Genomic DNA, 20,569 nt, shown 5'->3' on the forward strand with positions numbered 1-20,569 from the left:
GGGTTCAAGAACATCTAAACGCATCTCCCTCATAAAGGCTTCCTCAGCAAAACGCCACCTCTCCGAAGGTGAGCTCTGAGGGAAGGATGATCTCAGCACCCAGCACGATGGGTCCCCAGTCCAGTGTGGGCCTTTGGGCACTACCAGTCTAGAAAGGTAACTATTCCAAGGGAAGGAGTGGAAGGACTAGGCCCCCAGGAAGACAGCATATCTCAGATTCACCTTACAGCAAACTCACCACACATTCTCCTCCAAGGAAATCTGGAATCACGTCTTTGTCCAGATAGTCTACAAGCCCTCCAGGACCCTGGTAGTTATTGCCGCTGTAGATGAGGAACTTCTGCCTGGTGTTTTCATTGATGAAAGGACTAACCTGAAATACAGGTGGACAGAAGATGATGTTCTTATGGCATGGACCGTAATTTGAAGAGAATGTTGCACCACATTCCAGAAACACTCCTAGCACTGTGGACTGGAGTCCACAGGGAAGTTGATGGCCCTGAACCAGAATAGGTTATACATTGGAAATATTTCCATTCTCTCACAGAGTTCCCCCCGCCATCCCTCACATTAGATAAAACTAGAAGTCACGTCCCCATCCTCAACACTATTCCAGAACTGCATTGGGCTTTGTCAGTTCTGTTCTGTGGCCTATACATCCAGCAGGCCCTAGCCAGGGTCACATTCATTACTTTATTCTCCAGTGCGCTTTCAAGTGGGATTTAAAAGCTGTTTATCTTTGCCATTCAAACCTGTGCCAACTGGAGCTTTTTATTGGCATGACTCTTGCACATCGGTATGAGAGAGAGTCCCAAGAGCTAGGCTGTCGGTCGGTGGTAATGCAGCACAGTGCCATATGAGAGCTCAGAGTGTAGATCCCAAACTCTAATCAACGCTGGCAGGATGACAGAAGCTAAAAGTGATGTGAAGACGACATAGATTGCTCCGTGGCAGCACTATGGCTAAATTCCAGAGCTCCACCAATGAGCAGTGTCGAGCTCTCCTCAGTCCAACGACAGGTTGCCCAAGAGCTTTTTCCTCCATAACCCTCCAACATCTACAGCACTGGAGATTTTAGCCACTTGTGGCACTGGCCCAGTTCTCACTGTCTGTACAGTAAGGATTTCACTTACCAGAGTCCACAGCACAGGGAAAACCCGTGGTGCTCGCACGATCAGTAACCTCCCTAGTGTCTCAGGGTAATTGTCCTCCACAACCTCGATTATCCGAAGGAGAGCCTTAACTCCAGGCCGCCACAGGTGACGCATGTTCAACCCTTCCAAATCCACCAGACATGTCCAGGATCTGAAATGCACAGAAGAATGGGAGAGGTCACCACTGTGCTGCAGTATCCCCATTTCTCACCAACACAGCACCTGCCCAGCCAGCACAAATAAGAGTTGCACAAAACTTGTTTATCGTACACTTTCTATTAAACCCAGGGGAGTCTATTAAACCCAGGGACTGGCAGTACCAGTGGAGCAACGACAAACAAGCAGCAGGTGGCCAGAGTCCAAAAGTATTTTCAGTACACTGGCTCTGTAGGCCCGGAATGGATTCCTCCTCCCAGGGAGGACGACACAGGTTGTCCATTTCAAGGTGGTTAAGGGAGCTTAGGCCCTTTTGAATCCACCAAGACACAATCTGGGCACTACTGTCATGGCACTAAAGAGTTATTTTGCATTAGTTAAAAACTTGATGCTGTGCAAACGGAGCCAGAACTACAGGCTTCAAGCAGCTGGATTGGGATCACCAAGGCATCAGGTAGAAGATCCACCTGGAATGTGGCAGAAAAGCTGGACAATGTGATTGGGGACAAATAGCCTTGTTTTCCTTCATATCGAGTTGTACAGTTCATCTAGGCTATGCCCAATACACAGACACCCCTGCCTTGGCTGGAGTAGGGATTGATACAAACAAAATACTCCTGTCTGTGGCTTGGGCCTAAGAATTCCAGTTACTTATTTCAGTAAAATCCATGATATCTTAAAAACTTTCACTGAAATGTTACTTCCACCATGCCAGGGCCTTAAGACAGTTAAACGCATACTAACGTGATGGGACGGCCAAACAGGTTGGTGTTTTCCTCACACCTCTTTTGTCCCTCCTCGTTAATTGACAAAACCTGAAATGAGAGAGAGGGGGAGAGAGAGAGAGAGTGCGCACAGACTGGAGGTTACTTTGGCAACACACCCAAAGAAGAGCCCACATCGCCTACTCCACCATGGGGGAACACTGAGGAAATCACATGAACAGGGAGCTAGAGCCAGAACAGCCTATTATGATAAAAGGGACAAACCAGCCATGTTACGTGTATACGGAACAAGAAACGAGATTTTTGGAAAAGTTCTCTCTGCTGAAAAATCAGTTCTACTGAGTTTACAAGGCCTGTGTGTTGAAGGCCCCAAGACCCTGTGGACCAGATTCTCAAGCCCAGCTATGGGCCCTTTGCATCATTCGGGTGATGTAAGGACCACAATCCAGCTGCAAATCACCTGCAGAGAACTGCCCTGGCATCAGAGAACTTCCTCCTCGTACATTTGCGCCACGGCTGGGTCTTGCCTCACTCTGGGCTGGTGAGTATGTTGGGGGTTGGGAGGAGCTACACTGCTATGCATGCCACTAAGGACTCTACACAAGAGGAGTAGTATAGAGCTGCCTGGTAGCATGGGGGCTGAGGAGGCGTTCCAAAACAGGGAATCAGAACTGATTCCCCTCCCATGCTCCCCTCTCTCTCCTGAACTGAGAGGGGCTCGGATGCTGGAGAGGAGACTAGCTGCTCTAAGTTTTGTTCAAGGTGATGGCAAAGTAAGCAAGTGCTGTGGTAGGAACTGTGCCAGTAGGCCTCAAGGTTGGGCTCTGTGCTTGAGCTGGCGTGCTGAAAACAGCAGTGTAGCCAGGATAGCATGGGCAGTGGCTCAAGCTAGCTACCCTAGTCTGTACCTGCCTGGAGCCCCGGTATGTATTAAAGCAGCTAATCCAAGCCATGGCCCTTGCTATCCTGGCTACATTGCTATTTCTGGCAAGCTGGCTTCAGCGGAGCTGGACAGATACATCTACATCAGCTGGGAATCCACTGCAGATGCACCTTAGTACTCATTTAGATAAGCCCTAATAGCCACTGTATCAACCATGTTCTATGATGGCCAAACTGTTGAAGACAATGAAGAATTTGCCTCCAAATTTGTATCTGGTGAGATGCAGCCAATCAGCAGGCCATATAGTGCCCATATGCTGCATGCTGAACCCTATCGCCATCAACAGTTGATGGGAGAGAGATACACAAGGCCAACTGATATGTGGTATTAGAACCAATTCCTTCATCTGCTAGTCAAGTGGATCCCTTCTTCCCACACGGGCCTGCTGCCGTGATCTGCATTTCATCTACACCTCTCAGAGAAATTGTAGCAGCAGAAGTTATATAGGTAATAAAAGCATCCCTTACGTGTCGCAGGAGCGACTCTTCTCCCAGGGCCTTCACCAAACCTTTTGTGTCCATCTGACCGAGGCGAAGGATGTAGAGGGGGCGGCCATCTTCAAAGCAAAGAACAAAGATGTTACAGGGAAAACACTGGTTCTAAGCCCCCAAATGTGAGATCCTGTAAAGAACCTGGAAACTCTGCTGAAGAAAAAGTAGCATTCAGATGGCCAATCTAACCTCAGCTTCCTGTCAGTGATAAATAGGCCAGGTGCCTGGGAGATGGAATAGCCCAGAGAGGGCGTATTGGGGGGTTTGAGCTATAGACTCTCTCTTATCCATGCCACAGGACAGCTAACCATCTTAGGCCAATGCTGACTAGTGGGCTGTGTGAAAAACATTGTGGTCTTATTCCAGTCTTCAGTGGGAAGGTGATGATATCACAACAGCCTTGCCAGCAGCTCAGAGAGGCTGTCAGTTGAATCGATTGGAGTCTGACCTACTTATCTCCTTAGGGGACAGACCCTTCCGGGAAGGGATGGGGCACTTAGGTAGGAGAAGCTTCCACTGTAAACAGAGTTCCTTACCTATAAGCAGGACATTTTCTTAAAAATTCAAAGAAAAAAAATGGTGCCCAAAGCATATTCCTATCAAGGGGAGCTTTAGGCCAGCCAGATTCAGCCTCATCTGCACATACAAAGAGATTGCTTTGACACAATCGGGACATTCATATGTATTAGGAAATGTACCCATGCTATGGTGTAACCTGCCGGCACAGCTGGCTCCACAGAGCCACAGGTGACTGCACTGGTGGTGCAGACACACCATCCTACCTTTATCCTGATAATGCCACCCTCCGGTGTAGTACTCCTCCAGCAGGGATGGGGGTCTCCAGGTCTGCAGGATGTAATCCACCTGGTACTGCTTGCGCCAGGTCAGCGACTGGCAAAGCATCTCGTGAGCCTTGTCGATGTTGAAGTCACGAGCCCTCAGGAATCGAAGGATATGCTCATCTTTGGGGATCTGGGAGACAGAGGAGACACACTCGTTCCAAAGAGCTTGGACTGCACTGCTGCCAGCGCTCCCCTCCCACAAACACCAACAAGATGCAAAGGAGCTTCTAGCTCCTCCCAGACATGGAGAAGGATTGAAGTTTAATTTTCTTTCCTCCTGCTATGTCCATTTGGTCTGCTCCAGCTAATCCAGGACTGTAGGGAAATGACAAACCCAGCCCCCCTCCAGACATAGGGCCCTCCCACCTACCTGGGCCTATATATGCCATGCATATTCACTCTAGAAACACTGCCAGCCAGTGAATGGAATAGACAGCTGGGAATTGCAGTGAACTCTGCTAGCCAGAGTCTCCCAAAACATTCCCCCACCAGCCGAGACAAGCCACCCACAAATCCTGCCTGAAAGTAACAAAGTTGCAATGTTCCTTCCCCAGAGAGACAGGAAAGCCACACAGCACCATGCAAAGGATGAAAAGCATCTTTGTTCAACACACTAGCCTACAGGAAGGCTCCTGTGCTAGCCCTGTGGAGACTGGTCACAGCTGGGCTCTCTGTAAATAGACCAGACACCCTCCAAAGGCTCCCTTCAGCTGGAACACTACAACTCACGCTCTTGTGCAGGCTCTTATCATCCGGCCCGTCTGCTGAACCTCCACACTGGCCTTGTCCAAGTATGTCAGTCCCTCTCCTTTCTCCATGACAGCTACCCTTCATGACATTACAATGTAGCCCCCCCAATTATCTCCTCTCAAATCTGATCTCATGGCCCCCCACAAGCTTTCAGCTAATCACACTGGCCTCAAATGTTCGTCCACTTCTCCCACCAACACTTCTGTGCTTTGGCTCTCGCTGCCCCTTCTGCCTGGGGCATACTCCAGGATAACGAGTACTTTCTGACTTCCTTCAAATCCCTGGAGATCCACTTCTACCTTGAAGCCCAAGATAAAATTGCCAGCTACTCACGGGTAGGCAGTTGGCCTGCAGAAATCATTAATAAATCCCAAACAAAGCTAAATTTGACTTGAAATTGCAAGTTGCGCATACAGCTAATCTGCCACTACGTCTTCCAATCTCCTCTGCGCCCCATTGCCTCAGGTTAAGCTTGTGTGTTGCATTTCATCTTAATTCAGACTGCAAACTCTTCAAAGCGGGGACAGTCTCTTCCTATGCATTGCTATGGGGTTTAGCGAAATAGGGCCATGGTCCCAGATGGGCCACCTGCACATGGCTGTAACACAAATAATACGTGTATTCAGGGCGAAAAGCTCCTTTATCAGCTTACTGACGTGGATGAAAATAGAAAGAAGGGCTGGAAGCAAAGCAGCCAGGAATTTCAGGCCTGAAGCAATCTCAGTTACACGTACTGATATGAAGCTGCAATAGACACACTTAGGGCTTGTCTACATAGTGCATTAGTCTGCACTACAAAAGGTGTCAATTCTAACGTGCACTCATAAGCTGTGCACTAGCTGGCCTGTGTGGACCCTGCTGGCATGCTCTACAACAGTGGTTCTCAAACTTTTTTACTGGTGACCCCTTTCACATAGCAAGCCTTTGAGTGCAACCCTCTCCTTATAAATTAAACACACTTTTTTACATATTTAACACCATTATAAATGCTGAAGGCAAAGCGGGGTTGGGATGGAGGTTGACAGCTCGCGACTCCCCCCCCCAACGTAATAACCTCCTGACCCCCAGTTTGAGAACCCCTGCTCTAAAAGTTCCCGAGTGCAGTCCCGTTTCAAACAGTCCTACACAACGCGCACTAGGGAACTTTTAACAGAGTCCATGGGGGCCAGTTAGCGTGCAACATGCTGGTGCAAATTAGAATTTATACCCCTCTACTGTGGACTACTGCACCATGTAGACAAGCCCTAAGAACAGATTCAGTGGAGAGAAAGGGGTTGAGAGCAGATAAGTTCAGAGATAGCTTAGATGCACACCTGGGGTTAATTGTTTCTAACGAACCCTTTGTGAACCTCACATTTGTACATGTTGGCGGGGGTGGGGGTGGGGAGGGTGGACATGTTTCCATGTCAGAGCTCAAAATGTATTTAATAAACTCTTGCAATAACTTGTCCGCATCACACTCAGATAGAAACAGCTGATTTTTTTATAGCAGGGTTTGAACACACGTCTTCAGTGCTGAGAGGAAGACGCTATCCACAGGGCTACTTAGGTTGGTTCAAACTAGGGCTGTCAAGTGATTTTAAAAAGTTAATCACTATTAATAGCACCATTAAACAATAATAGAATACCATTTATTTAAATATTTTGGATGTTTTCTACATTTCCAAATATATTTATTTTAATTACAACACAGAATACAAAGTGTACAGTGCTCACTTTATATTATTACAAATATTTGCACTGCAAAAAACAAAATAGTATTTTTCAATTCACCTAATACAAGTACTGTAGTGCAATCTCTTGATCATGAAAGTTGAACTTACAAATGTATAATTATGTACAAAAAATACCCGCATTCAAAAATAAAAATGTTAAACTTTAGCACCTACAAGTCCACTCAGTCCTATTTCTTGTTCAGCCAGTCACTCAGACAAACAAGTTTGCTTACTTTTGTAGGCACTAATGCTGCCCACTTCTTGTTTACAATGTCACCTGAAAGTGAGAACAGGAGCTCGCATGGCACTGTTGTAGTCGGCGTTGCAAGGTATTTACATGCCAGATGCACTAAAGATTCATGTCCCTTCATGTTTCAACCACCATTCCAGAGGATATGCATCCAGGCTGATGATGGGTTCTGCTCGATAATGATCCAAAGCAGTGCGGACCGACGCATGTTAGTTTTCATCATTTGAGTTAGATGCCACCAGCAGAAGGTTGATTTTGTTTTTTGGTGGTTCGGGTTCTGTAGTTTCTGCATCAGAGTGTTGCTCTTTTAAAGACTTCTGAAAGCATGCTCCACACCTTGTCCCGGTCAGATTTTGAAAGGTACTTCAGAGTCTATAACCTTGGGTAGAGTGATGTAGCTATCTGTAGAAATCTCACATTGGTACCTTCTTTGCGTTTTGTCAAATCTACAGCAAAAGTGTTCTTAAAATGAACTATACTTGCTGAGTCACCAGCCGAGTCTACTGTAATATGAAATATATGGCAGACTATGGGTAACACAGAGCCGGAGACATACAGTTCTCCCCCAAGGAGTTCAATCACAAATTTAAATAACTCATTTTTTGAAATAAGCATCATTAGCATGGAAGCATGTCCTCTGGAATGGAGGCCGAAGCATGAAGGGACGTATGAATGTTTAGCATATCTGGCACATAAATACCTTGCAATGCCAGTTACAAAAGTTCCATGCGAACACCTGTTCTCACTTTATGATGACATTGTAAATAAGCAGCAGGCAATATTATCTCCCATAAATGTAAACAAACTTGTTTGTCTGAACGATTGGCTGGAAAAGAAGTAGGACTGAGTGGACTTGTAGGCTCTAAAGTTTTAGATTGTTTTGTTTTTGAGTGCAGTTATGTAAGAAAAAAATCTACATTTGTAAGTTGCACTTTCAGGATAAGGAGATTGCATTACAGTACTTGTATGAGGTGAATTGAAAAATACTATTTCTTTTATTTATCATTTTTACAGTGCAAATATTTGTAATAAAAATAATATAAAGTGAGCACTGTACACTTTGTATACTGTGTTGTAATTCAAATCAATGTATTTGAAAATATAGAAAAACATCCAAAAATATTTAATACATTTCAATTGGTATTCTATTGCTTAGCAGTGTGATTAAAACTGTGATTAATCATGATGACTTTTTTTAGTTAATCATGTGAGTTAACTGTGATTAATTGACAACGCTAGTTCAAATCCTTACAGAAATAACCAAACATAACATCCAGGAGAGCCCGCTGAGTCCCTGTCAAGAGAATCCAACATTGTGGCTATTACATAAAGTTTTGCCATTTTCAAGTGTCATGTTGACCCCAGGTTACAACGAACTCTTCATGGCTGATTACATAGATAAATCAAGTGCCTACTTACTACATAGTTAAAGCAAGAGCTTACTTACTACGCCAGAGGAAAGTCTGTCATAGCAATAACCAGAAAGCCTAGGTAAGGGCAGCGGTACAGTTCTGAATACAGCAATGCACAGGGACAAGTGAGCACTTACATTTGGGTCAGAGGCAGAGCTTTGAGAGGATGAAGTGGTATTGTTATACAGAGAATCAAGTTCAAAGGCTAAGTTAGCGGAATGGATTTCTGACACGAGGGATGGCATTTGGCTGAGACAATTCCAGAGACAGTAATTTCCATAGGCAGGCAAATGAAGATGCTCCTGTAGTTCTCATTATTGGTGTACCAATACCTGGCTGCTTTAACAGCAGCACACAGACCATTGCTTACAGCTCTGTGTAGGAATCTGCAGTTTTTACATCATTTACAGTCTCCAGTTCTCTCTGGCTGGCCTTCCAGCTATGGAAGACTTTATTCAGCAAAGCACTTGACTACTGCTGTGGAAGGAACAGAGAATGGACACTGCAACGGGACAATGGGAGTGTTTCATTTAAAAACAAACATCCAACGGGGCAAGCTCCCAGGAACGGAGATCTGCAATGGGCCTCTGGAGAGGTGACAGGGACATTTACCCTGGAACTAAAAAAAATTAAAAAAAAAAGTCACAGTAAGAGATCAGCCCCCTTGAAGCTGAGTTCAAATGGTCTGAGACAAGCGTTTGACTCAGTACCCGCCTGATAAGCTGTTTATGCTTCTACAAAGCAGACAAGGAAGGAATAAATGGGGTTTGGGATGAGGTCTGAATTGCCAGTACCATCCATTCTGCTTACAAAGGGCATGGAGAATACACAAAACCTACCAGAAGTGCATAACGCTACCTACAGCTGTCACTAAGGCAGAGTCAATTTCACCCTATTAGTGGATCCAGCACAACAAACAGCTGCCAAGAAGAGCACACGTGCGTGTGCGCACACACACACCCCCCCCCACACCCCCAGGGGCAACTCTTTCACATTGCTCACATGCTCCAGATTTTACCTTTTCCGGCTTCCATTCCCCAGCCTCTGACTACAAGAAAAAAACACAAACAGGCATTTACACTGTGCTTTCCAGCTCAAAACCTGGGTCCTGACCCATCACACATGTGGCTCCCCGTCACACTCTCAGCTAAGGGTGGCTCGGGCAGGATGCCTGACAGCTGGCACATAAGATACAGGAGTCCATGTGGTTTTGCTGGATGGACTGCAGAAGGCTTGTCAAGCCAAAGCAGTTATCCAGCCCCGCTCCCAGCTGGAAAGCGGCATGCGCAGAAGCCAACTGTAGCACTGCATGTGAACTCAGTTTTCTTTTGGAAGGTCAGGAGAAATCTCTTTGCCAAGTCTCCCTGCCTCTCAGAAGTGCTTACCAATGGAGTGGGAAGTCATTGTCTCAGATGCCTCGTTCAATCCCACCTAACCACCACAGCTCTTCTTACTACTGCATGCTCCCCCTCTCCCCTGCTCTGGTCATGAACTGAGAGTGTTAGTTAATCAGGGTAAGAGAATGAGAGGGAGAGCGGGTTGGAGCCTATCCCCACCCACTCTCATAACCTATCCTGTAGGCCTGATGGGACTATTGGCTGTGGGCGAGGCGGGACAGAACGGGCAGCTCTGTTCACAGCGCAGTCCTACTCCTAAGGAGCCAGATCAAGGGCTGCAATTAGTAACGAAGCTCCCCTGCCTCCCTGCTCCCCAGGAACACAGCACACTATTTTCTAGCCCCCTAAATGCCCAGTAAGGATGGAGGGGAGGGACCCAGAACCGGAGTAATAAGATTTGAACGTGTCCCTCCCACGCTTGCATTTCACAGCGCTGAGCCTGGACACTGGTTCTGCTGGCACAAGGTTTTTTGTGTTTGTGCGTTAGACCCGACCAGGGACTTAGCACTGCTAACGTCAAGCAGTCAGGCACAATTCCTCCACACAAGCGTTTGACACTGCACAGCACAGCCCAGCCCAGCCCTGGCTGGGCATCTCCATCCAGAAAAGCCAAGCTTCGCTCATCAGGGCATGTCTGGAAAGGGAGAAAACAAACCGTGCACCCTCCCCAGCCTTGCAACCCACAACCATTGGTAGCGTCCCACTAAACATGAGGCTGAATTCTTCCCCAGTGTAACAGTGCTCTAATCAATGGAGGAGTGGCAGGGACACGTTTGTCTCACAATCTCCAGTATGGCCTGTGGGAGCCAAACGCAACCTGGGATCAGCACCCAACTGCTGTGATCAACTCTGGCTGCACTTGCAAATCATTCTACTCTGATCCCCACACTGGAGTCTCTGGACAGTTCAAGTAGATGGCACTCAAACCAAAGAGTAACTATTTGCATGAGTTCAGACAGACACACCCTGCTCCTCAATATGGAAGTTTCTGCATCAAGTTTGAAATACAGAGTTTTCATAAAAAATAGATTTAAACAAAATTCTTCCCAAAATTAAGGCAGCCCCTAAGCAAGTTAGCTTATGAAGCCCACCTGGAAAAGGACTAGATAAAAGCTAGGCATGATCACCCACCACTCTAGTGAGCAATGTCTGCCAAAAGCCTTGGGATGTGTGTAGGTTTTCAACTGATCTACACAGCGTGACTAGCAGGTTCTCTCACCCTACCCCACAGGTGCAGCGAGCTAGACTTTGAAGGGAAGCAAGACCACTTGATAACCACTACAAGGGGTTGACTTAAACTGCAGAGAAATCACACATTTTTCATGGGTTGGTCATGGCATAAATAGCAAATTTCATAGCTATGTTACACATCCATGAAATTTGCTATTTATGCCGTGACCACCCACAAAAAATTTTCTCCACCGTCTTTCTCAAACTGGGGGCCCTGACCCAAAACACTCACCTGGGACTCCTGGCATTGGCCACTGTTGGAATACAGGATCCTGGGCTAGACAGACCTTTGGTCTGACCCAGTATGGCGGTTCTTATGTTCTTAAGAGGGTCAGAAGCCTATTAGGAGGTCACAGTATTCTCACCCTTACTTCTCCACTGCTGCTGATGATGGCAGTGCATGCAACTGGGAGGTGGGAGAGCAGCAGCTGCTGCCCGGGCACCCAGCTCTGAAGGCAGTGCCACCAGCAGTAGCAGCGGAGAAGAAAGGAGGGCATAGTATTCTGTACTGCCACTGGCAGCAGTGATATGACTCACCTAAAGCTTATCAGGAAACAGCTGTCTTAACATAGCACTCCACTATCAAGCAAGCCTCAGCACATGTGAGTTATTCACAATCCCATTTTTATATGGGGAAACCGAGGCACAGAGCAGTCATTTGCCCTAGACCACACTGCCAATCAGCAGCAGAACTGGGGTTAGAACCCAGAGGTTCCTGGATCCCAGTTACATGATCAAGCTGCTAAGCAAAGCTGCCTCCGAGAGGCTATCAGTTCTTTGGAGAGCTCCCCTCTTGTCTCCAGGCAGGGAGTTCTGCCTCTAGCTGCCTACCTTGCCTTTGTGCATTTCCTGCAGCCACTGACGGAGTCGGATCAGGCAGCTTTCCTGCATTGGAGTCAGCTGCCCCAGGTACCGCTCAATGTAATCAGCGTCCAGTTTGTCAGCTGGAGAGGGAAGAAAACAGCAGCTCAGGGGAGAAGTCCTGGTAGGAGTGGAGGATCTGGGGAATTGTACAGTTATTTCCACACACACACACACACACAATTTCCACTGGGAATTGTCAAACACTCTTAGCCTCCTTCATCAACAGTCTGCCTGGCTTTTGTCTGGGAAGGGCTGGAAAGCATCCCAAGGGGTCCACTGGAGACATGTTGATTACAATTAGGGCATGGGGATTGAGTCAGTAATTCTGGATGTGTACGGCATCACAGCAGGGTCAGCCACTCAATGGTGCCAATATGCCCTCTAATTCCTGCCTCCATCCCAAAGATGCCCTGGACTCTGACTTGGGTTTTCAAAGGAAATTCAGGGAGTTAGGCACCCACCTCCTTGGACACCTACCTAACTTGGGCTCTTTGGAAAATCCCACTCCACTATATTCCTACAGCAAGAGGGGACGGCAGCCAGTCTGGAAGCTGCTGAAATGCTATTCCACGGACAGCCACCAGGGGGAAAGAGTGAATAACTTTAAAAAAAGGTTTCAGAGTAAGAGCCGTGTTAGTCTGTATTCGCAAAAAGAAAAGGAGTACTTGTGGCACCTTAGAGACTAACCAATTGATTTGAGCATAAGCTTTCGTGAGCCACAGCTCACTTCATCGGATGCATACTGTGGAAAATATAGAAGATGTTTGTTTTTATACACACAAATCATGAAAAAATGGGTGTTTATCACAACAAAAGGTTTTCTCTCCCCCCCACCCCACTCTCCTGCTGGTAATAGCTTATATAAAGTGATCACTCTCCTTACAATGTGTATGATGATCAAGGTGGGCCATTTCCAACACAAATCCAGGGTTTAACAAGAACGTCGGGGGGGGGGGGGGGGGGATGTTAGGAAAACAAGGGGAAATAGGTTACCTTGCATAATGACTTAGCCACTCCCAGTCTCTATTCAAGCCTAAATTAATTGTATCAAATTTGCAAATTAATTCCAATTCAGCAGTCTCTCGTTGGAGTCTGTTTTTGAAGTTTTTTTGTTGAAGAATTGCAACTTTTAGGTCTGTAATTGCGTGACCAGAGAGATTGAAGTTTTCTCCGACTGGTTTATGAATGTTATAATTCTTGACATCTGATTTGTGTCCATTTATTCTTTTGCGTACAGACTGTCCAGTTTGACCAATGTAAATGGCAGAGGGGCATTGCTTGCACATGATGGCATATATCACATTGGTGGATGTCCAGGTGAACGAGCCTCTGATAGTGTGGCTGATGTGATTAGGCCCTGTGATGGTGTCCCCCGAATAGATGTGGGCACAGTTGGCAACGGGCTTTGTTGCAAGGATAGGTTCCTGGGTTAGTGGTTCTGTTGTGTGGTATGTGGTTGCTGGTGAGTATTCGCCTTTTTTTTTTTTTTTACACCTCACTTGCGAAAGCTTATGCTCAAATAAATTTGTTAGTCTCTAAGGTGCCACGAGTACTCCTTTTCTTTTTGCGAATACAGACTAACACGGCTGCTACTCTGAAACCTGAATAACTTTAGTAGCTCCTCTTCGCCATCAGGATTGTCCTTTGTGGCTACTGCAGCGCAGGGTCCCTCCAGGACATCGAGACAAAGGACAAGGGGATCACATCTGCCAGCGTGTGGAGTTCCAGGCAGATGTGCAGCTGGAGGCGCGTGTGTACAGGGAACGTGGTACCAAAAGAGTCGTGGCACAGGCCAGCAGCTGTGCTGGAAGCATGTGGAGACAGAAGGGACAGGAGAGCAGAGGGGACCCTTCGGGGCCAGCTCCACATCAGGCAGAATATTTCTGACCCTGGATACAATGGGCTACAGTATCACACAACGGGGATCATGTGCCTAGAGAACACGCTGCTGCCCCTCAGTCCCACCGGACAAATTAGCCTCCCTAAATTCACCCTCACTGCAGATTATAGGCTGGAGCACCCATGGAAAAAAATAGTGGGTGCTCAGCACCACCAGCTACAGCTGATCGGGGGCGCCCCTGCCAAACAGCTGATCGGGGGCGCCCCTGCCAAACAGCTGATCGGGGGCGCCCCTGCCAAACAGCTGATCGGGGGCGCCCCTGCCAAACAGCTGATCGGGGGCGCCCCTGCCAAACAGCTGATCGGGGGCGCCCCTGCCAAACAGCTGATCGGGGGCGCCCCTGCCAAACAGCTGATCGGGGGCGCCCCTGCCAAACAGCTGATCGGGGGCGCCCCTGCCAAACAGCTGATCGGGGGCTCGGGGAAGGGGCAGAGTGAGTGTTGAGCACCCCTGGAGAAAACTAAAAGTCAGCACCTATGCCACAGATCCAGCCAAGCTGGGCAGCAGACCCACAACGGAATGGAAAGAGGGCAGCTGGGAGAGTCGTATAGAGCTGGCAGTTCAAGAGCAGAGATACGTGAAGAAAGGGAAGCCAATAATCTTCCCCCCACCCCCCACTCCTCACCTGGCTGCTAAGTGGAGTTCTCCACTTCTAGAGCACCTTTCATCTCAAGACACTTTACCAATATTAATTGTGCCTTGCAGCTTCCTTAGCCAGTGGGTAAGTATTCAAACCATTTTACAGATTGGTAAACTAAGGTATAGAGAAGCTACATGACCAAGGCCAGGCAGGAACAGAACCCAGGAGCCCCAGATCTCAGTTTCTTGCTTTAGCAGCTGTTCTCGAAGCTCCTAGAGACATACCCCAATCACAAGGGCCAGGAATCTTGGGTTAAAGCTCCCAATGTTGCAGGTATCACTGCAATGATACAATGACCTCTCACTTCCTTCTGCTCAGGCAGACACTTTCACATTGGGCTGGAGCCTTTTCGTACATCAGGCTGCAGGAGCTTCAAGAGTTAAGTGGCAGAAATGTCCCAATGTGAGAACCAGAACGTCTACACTGCCAACCTCCACCACTGCCTGGGGATAGCATACCGTCAGGGCTAGCCGTCTCTGCAGCAGGGCAGGAGCTGCCTGGATGCTCTTTATTAGTTCCATGCACACAGGACTCCGCTGGCACAATACCAGGGTTGTGTCCCACAGCCAGGGCCCTCTTTTCCTTCTGCCTGCTCACTGGTGGAGGTGTCCATCGGGGGATGAAGGTGATGCCCTGGGAGATCAGCTCCTTCAGGTAATGCTCGATCACCTCCTTGCCCTGGAAGTGAAGGCTTGCATTAGAGAGCAACGCCAAGTGAAAGGATTTCTAGTACTCCGAGAGATTAGCATCCCAGCCATAAGCAGGAAGGGGGAGTTTCCCTAGCCCAGGGAAGAAGGAGCACATTCCCGTGTTTAATGTCCTCATGCAGCAGCTTTTGAGCAAGGCAGAAGGGAGCGGAACGGCCCGTGTGGGGAATTTTACTTGGAGTGTGAAAGGCTCTCTCTAGAGAAGAGAAAACGTGCTGTTACTCAGGAAAATGCCTGGGGTAAGAACAGGTTTGGGTTCAGGGGAGGGGAGAAAACAGGGTCAGTCAGCCCTACACATCTCACCTGTTTGCTGCACTGCTCCCCTGCGACCCTAAACCCAGGGAAAAGGCCGTCAAACTAACACCATTGCACTGCCCAGATCCCATCAGAGTGGAGTCTTCAGTGGCATGAAATCAACAGGTACCCAGGGCTTGTCCTTCCTGTGTGCATATTCAGGAAGAAGGCTTCCTGTGTGGGACACTGGTCAGGGAGTGACTCCAGGGAGCCTGGACTGCGCATGGAATGCAGCTCTCACCCAGAATAATTCCCGTCCAACCTCTCATGGAGATATCCAAACAAACAAGTTGTTTTGCTTGTTGGATAGTGGCTTAACCTCCACTCTCTACTACAGAGACTGAAACCCATGGCAGGGCCCAGCTGCTCCTTAGAGTTGCGTTCTCTCTTTTTACTGAGGACGAAACTCAGGCAACAGTGAGGCTAAGGGACTTATTCATGGCAACGGCACAGGGGAGAGTTGGTCACAGAACCTAGGTCTCCTGCCAATTCCCACTCCCTTGATCTACCCATTAGAGAACATAAGGGGGGAGGGATAGCTCAGTGGTTTGAGCATTGGCCTTCTAAACCCAGGGTTGTGAGATCAATCCTTGAGGGGGCCATTTAGGGATCTGGGACAAAAATTGGGGATTGGTCCTGCTTTGAGCAGGGGGTTGGACTAGATGACCTCCTGAGGTCCCTTCCAACCCTAACCTTCTATGATTGCATCTCATGACCCTTCACGCTCACTGCCATGGCAACCTTGGACCCGAGCAGCCATTTTACTTCCCCACTTCTAATGGGCTGTGGACACCTGAGCTGCACTTCTCGGAGCTAGGGGAAAGCCAGCTCTCACCCGCTTGATGTTGGAGGTGTACTGCTTCATGGCAATTTTCTCCACTGTGCTTTCAAAGCCAAAGAACGACTTGATGTCAAGAGACGCAGACTGTTCAAAGCACGTCCACTCTTCATTCTCAGGGTGAACCTAAACTCAGACAGAGACAGGCCCAGGGTCACACAGCGCAGAGCAGACCAAGGCTGCCAGGCTTCACGCCAGGCAGTAACGGGGCTGTTCACTCTCCCAGGCTGCAGACCAGGGGGCTCCCTACAGGATGTAGGTCTGTCAGCACTTAGTGATCTGATTAATCAGGACTGCGATGCTCAGTCTGACAGACACGTTAGGACACATCCGGAGCACAACCACTGTTAGGATGGGATTCTCCCCACCCAAGGAAATCAAGACTAAACCCACTTCTGCTGCTTGGCTCTCCAAATGGTAATGGCAGGAGTAGAAAGAGCATTACAATAGTGCCATGGTGCTAGATGCAGTACGTGCAAATAGCAAGAGATGGTCACTGTGAAGCAAACTCGCAGTCAAACCAGGGCTGCTCACTCAGCTGCCCTCCATCAGAGCCTGCCGTGACTCAGCCTTCAGGCGTGCGGCAGCAGCTTGTCCCTGAGCAGAGACTGTGTCATTTGAGCCTGGGGTCATCTATTTCCCCAAGCATGCCAGAGCTGCTGATCAATCTGTGCAACAGTACTGCCTGGCCAGGAACCCTCCTGCTGCCTTGCAGAGTAACGGACTCTCCAGCCTGCTCTTGAGCCTGTTCCTGCCCCAGCCTTGCCTGAGCCCAGTTCCAGGTCTTGTCCTTGTGCTACTCCGACCTCGCTTCAGCCCTTGCCTCCTGACCCTTGGACTCTGACTACCCAGCTTCAAACTTTGGCCCATACCTGGACTCCAGCTACGGTACTGACTTGGCTTGTCCCTGGACTCTGATCTCTGTTCTAGCGCTACCCTCAGCCCAGCCCTGACCCTACATCCAGCTTTGACCTCTGTTCCAACTGCTAGGCCTGATAACCAGGAGGAAGCACCTGACAGTCATTGCCACTGCCCCAAAGAGTTCACAAGCTAAATAGATAAGACAGAGTGAAGGAAGGGGGGGGGGGAAATTATCCTCCCCTGTTGAACAGATGGGAAACAGGTACCCAGAAATTAAATGACTCACCCCAAGTTGCCCAGGAAGTCAGTGGCAGAGCGAGGAACTAAATCCAGGTCTCCTGAGTCTCAGCCACTGCCTTAACCACAGAACATCCTTCCTCTCTAGGCAGTCTCCCTACATTCTCTTCCTCAAGGAAAACACCCACATAGCTCTTTCCTTGACAAGGAATAGAGGGGTCTGCCTTTCCCCTTATGTGTGACTGTTTTAGCCCCGCAACAGAGTACAAAAAAAACTGACCTCAAGCGCACAGAGAGATCAGTCAAGAACACAATGTCCCTATAGGGATTATAGGCAGCAGCCAGAGAAAGATCTTATTTCTCAAGACACAGCTGGGGTTGAAACATGAGAAAAACTTGTTTCCTGTACACTCCCACAATTAAGAGGAAATGGGCAAAAGTAGACAGCAGGAGCATCTCAAGGATGCAGACAACTAGTTCCTCCCTTCTGGAAAGCAGACATCTCGGAAACCCAGCAGTTCCACTCTGGAAGGAAGGTTTTCAACACACTGCAGTCAGAGAAATCCCAGTAGCGTGAAATCTGGCACTGGCAAAGACATGCATATACACAGCATCACTGCTGGGTTCACCGAGCAGCATCTCACAGTCAGCAGCTGAGACAGACCCACGGTGACAGCAATGGAAAAACTTGATCCATTATCATTTCCATGAGCACCACACCACACAGATGTTTTTGGGCAGGGGGTTAAGTTATTTGCTTCACTAGGAGCAACAGCCATTGCGAGCGTCTTTGATTTCAAGAAGCTGCACTAACGTACAAGTGCTGACAGGGCAGGTAAGTAACATGATCTGGACTTTTGTTTAGGAAACATGGTGAGGTATCAGATTGCTTCCAGAAATAGATGAAGCTATTTTTAATGGTAATTGAACCCCTGTGGCCCAGATGCACCGATATGGTACAAACACTCGACAAGTGGAACACGCTGGGTGACATCTTCTCAGGCCACAGATAAGCAGCATAAGAACTTTATCTAAATGATCGACACAGGAGCAATCTGGAAGTCCCGGGGACAGAAAGAGCATGACAGGGAAGCCAGGAACTGCGCTCATTTGGGAGCAGTATGAGAATTCAGCTGCCCCGACTACCTCCCCTACCCATCACCTCAACTTCCCATCACAATAAGTACTCGGGCCTCCTCCCTAAACTGCTAGAATCATGCCAAGGCCAAACCCCAACACTGGCCAGACATCCGTCTTAACTCTAGTTCTAAGCCCGGAGAACTAGGGGAACACTTTACATCAAATCTAGAGCCCCACCTTGCTCTCTGATCTCACCCCAGAACCTAATGCTCCAGCCAAGGCAAGGCAACTCCTTCCCCCCAGATGAGCTAGCTGCTGAGCAGTCCCACCTCTGGGAGTGCCTTCAGGTGCCCATCAAAATGGAGCCCCCAATCCAGGTCAACGGGCTTCCAAGTCACATTGGATTATGGCCCAGCATCCACACTCCTCCGAGCGCCCTCACCTGGCTGTTATCCCAAGGCAGAAAGCTTCTGCTACGGTCGCTCAGCTGCTCTGGCTCACCGCATGGTCAAGAGGAAGAGGAAGGCTGCTTGGGAAGAGAGGCACTTACCGAGTAGCTACACGTCTCAAGGACGACAACACGATTTGCAAAAGTCTCGTTGTGAGCCTCAATGAGAAGCGTTCGCTCCTTCCAGTTCACGGTGTTTTTCTGTATGAAAAAGACGTACTCTACCCCAGCGATCTGAGAAGGAAGGAAGAACAAAGCCATACAGGACGTTAGATGTGGGAGCAGAGCAGTCACCACGGCTCAAGACTCTACTGCCCAAAGCAGCAGACACAAGGAAGCCTGGAGACGCTGTGTACATTAGGCTCTCACCTTCTTCAGCAGCCGTGGAGCGTCCACATTCAGTTTGCAGCTCCGTTCGACGATATGAACAGCTCCATCATCGCTCTTGGATTCCTGAAGGATCTCGCTGCCCAGGAAGACAGGGATCTCTGGGCACGTGGGAAAGCGCTTCTCGTAAGCCTAGGAGACGCAATGAAGAATAAGGCTATGCCTACACTGGAAGTGCTGCAGCTGTGTAGATACTTACTACAGTGACAGAAGGGGCTCTTCTGTTGCTGTCGTAAGTCCACCTCTCCAAGATGTGCTAGCTAAGTCAACCGAGTCTACACCAGGCCTTAGATGAGCTAAACTACATCTCTCAGGGGAGTGATACCTAACTTTGTTGTGTAGACCAGCCCTGAGCCTCAGCCACCAGGCCATTCATAAAGACCTCTGCTGTCAGGCCACAGAGCTACAAAATCCCTTTCATCTCAGAAAAGAGGAGCTAATGCAGAGGGTTAAGTATAGCGTGCTGCACAACTGCACACCAATCTTTACTAAAGCAGGGATTAGCTAATCCCTAGGAAGGTTGTAGAATCTGTGTCGTGGGAGGTTTGAGAACAGGATGACAAACACCTGTCAGGGACAGTCTAGATCAGTGGTCCCGAAACTGTGGGGCACAACCCTCTAGAGGGGCACGGAGGAACATTCGGGGGGGGAGGGGGCGTGCAGCAGGTCCCAAGGGTGGGGAGAGAGCTATGGCCAGTCCCACTCTTCCCCCAGTGCCACCCTTTGCTCCATCCCCGGGCCAGCTCTGGCCCCAGCCCTGGCCCCAGCTCCCATTACTCTGCCCCAAGCCACAGCTCTGTCCTCATTCCCTCTCCATCTCTAGCCCCAGCTGCTCTGCCGTCAGCCAAAGCTCTTCTGCCGAGGAAGCTTTGGCTGTGTAGTAATGGAGGGGAAGGGCGCGGAGTGGACAGTTTCCATTATTGGTAAGGGGGAGGTGGAAAGTGCAACGGGAACATTATGTTAGCTAACGGGGCCCCTCCATGTTATGTGGTAATGTGAGGTATCTGAGAGCCAGGGGATTATTGTGGGTTGGTGGAATGGCGTTCCACCTCTGGAGACCAGAGGTGCAACCCTATAAGGTCAGAAGTAAGACAATTACATTAATTTCCATCCTCTTCCAATCCTCCTTCCTCCCTCTTCCCAATTTTGGGCATGTCCCAAAAGTATTGCCTGACCGAACAGCATTCTGAAGAGGCCAGAACCAGAACAGCTGCAAGTTAGAATTGAAGTGCCTTAGCATAGCTGTGC

General features: G+C 48.7%; 1 protein-coding gene across 3 annotated transcripts in view; it reads right to left on the minus strand.

Annotated features, from left to right (window-relative positions):
• SEC14L5 (SEC14 like lipid binding 5) overlaps positions 1–20,569 on the minus strand; it is a 58,885-nt gene that overhangs the window by 11,078 nt on the left and 27,238 nt on the right. For 2 of the 3 annotated variants that reach the window (XM_073362546.1, XM_073362548.1), the window contains 11 exons: positions 19,304–19,453; positions 19,037–19,168; positions 16,306–16,434; positions 14,928–15,147; positions 11,897–12,009; positions 9,457–9,486; positions 4,252–4,441; positions 3,446–3,534; positions 2,055–2,125; positions 1,134–1,305; positions 239–373 (listed from right to left, as the gene is read on the minus strand). In XM_073362546.1, coding sequence (XP_073218647.1) covers positions 239–373; positions 1,134–1,305; positions 2,055–2,125; positions 3,446–3,534; positions 4,252–4,441; positions 9,457–9,486; positions 11,897–12,009; positions 14,928–15,147; positions 16,306–16,434; positions 19,037–19,168; positions 19,304–19,453 — 1,431 coding nt within the window. The remainder of the gene's footprint in view (positions 1–238; positions 374–1,133; positions 1,306–2,054; positions 2,126–3,445; positions 3,535–4,251; positions 4,442–9,456; positions 9,487–11,896; positions 12,010–14,927; positions 15,148–16,305; positions 16,435–19,036; positions 19,169–19,303; positions 19,454–20,569) is intronic. The other variant, XM_073362547.1, reaches the window with a different exon arrangement.

Source organism: Lepidochelys kempii, chromosome 10, assembly GCF_965140285.1.
Source record: "Lepidochelys kempii isolate rLepKem1 chromosome 10, rLepKem1.hap1, whole genome shotgun sequence".
Classification (NCBI taxonomy): domain Eukaryota; kingdom Metazoa; phylum Chordata; order Testudines; family Cheloniidae; genus Lepidochelys; species Lepidochelys kempii.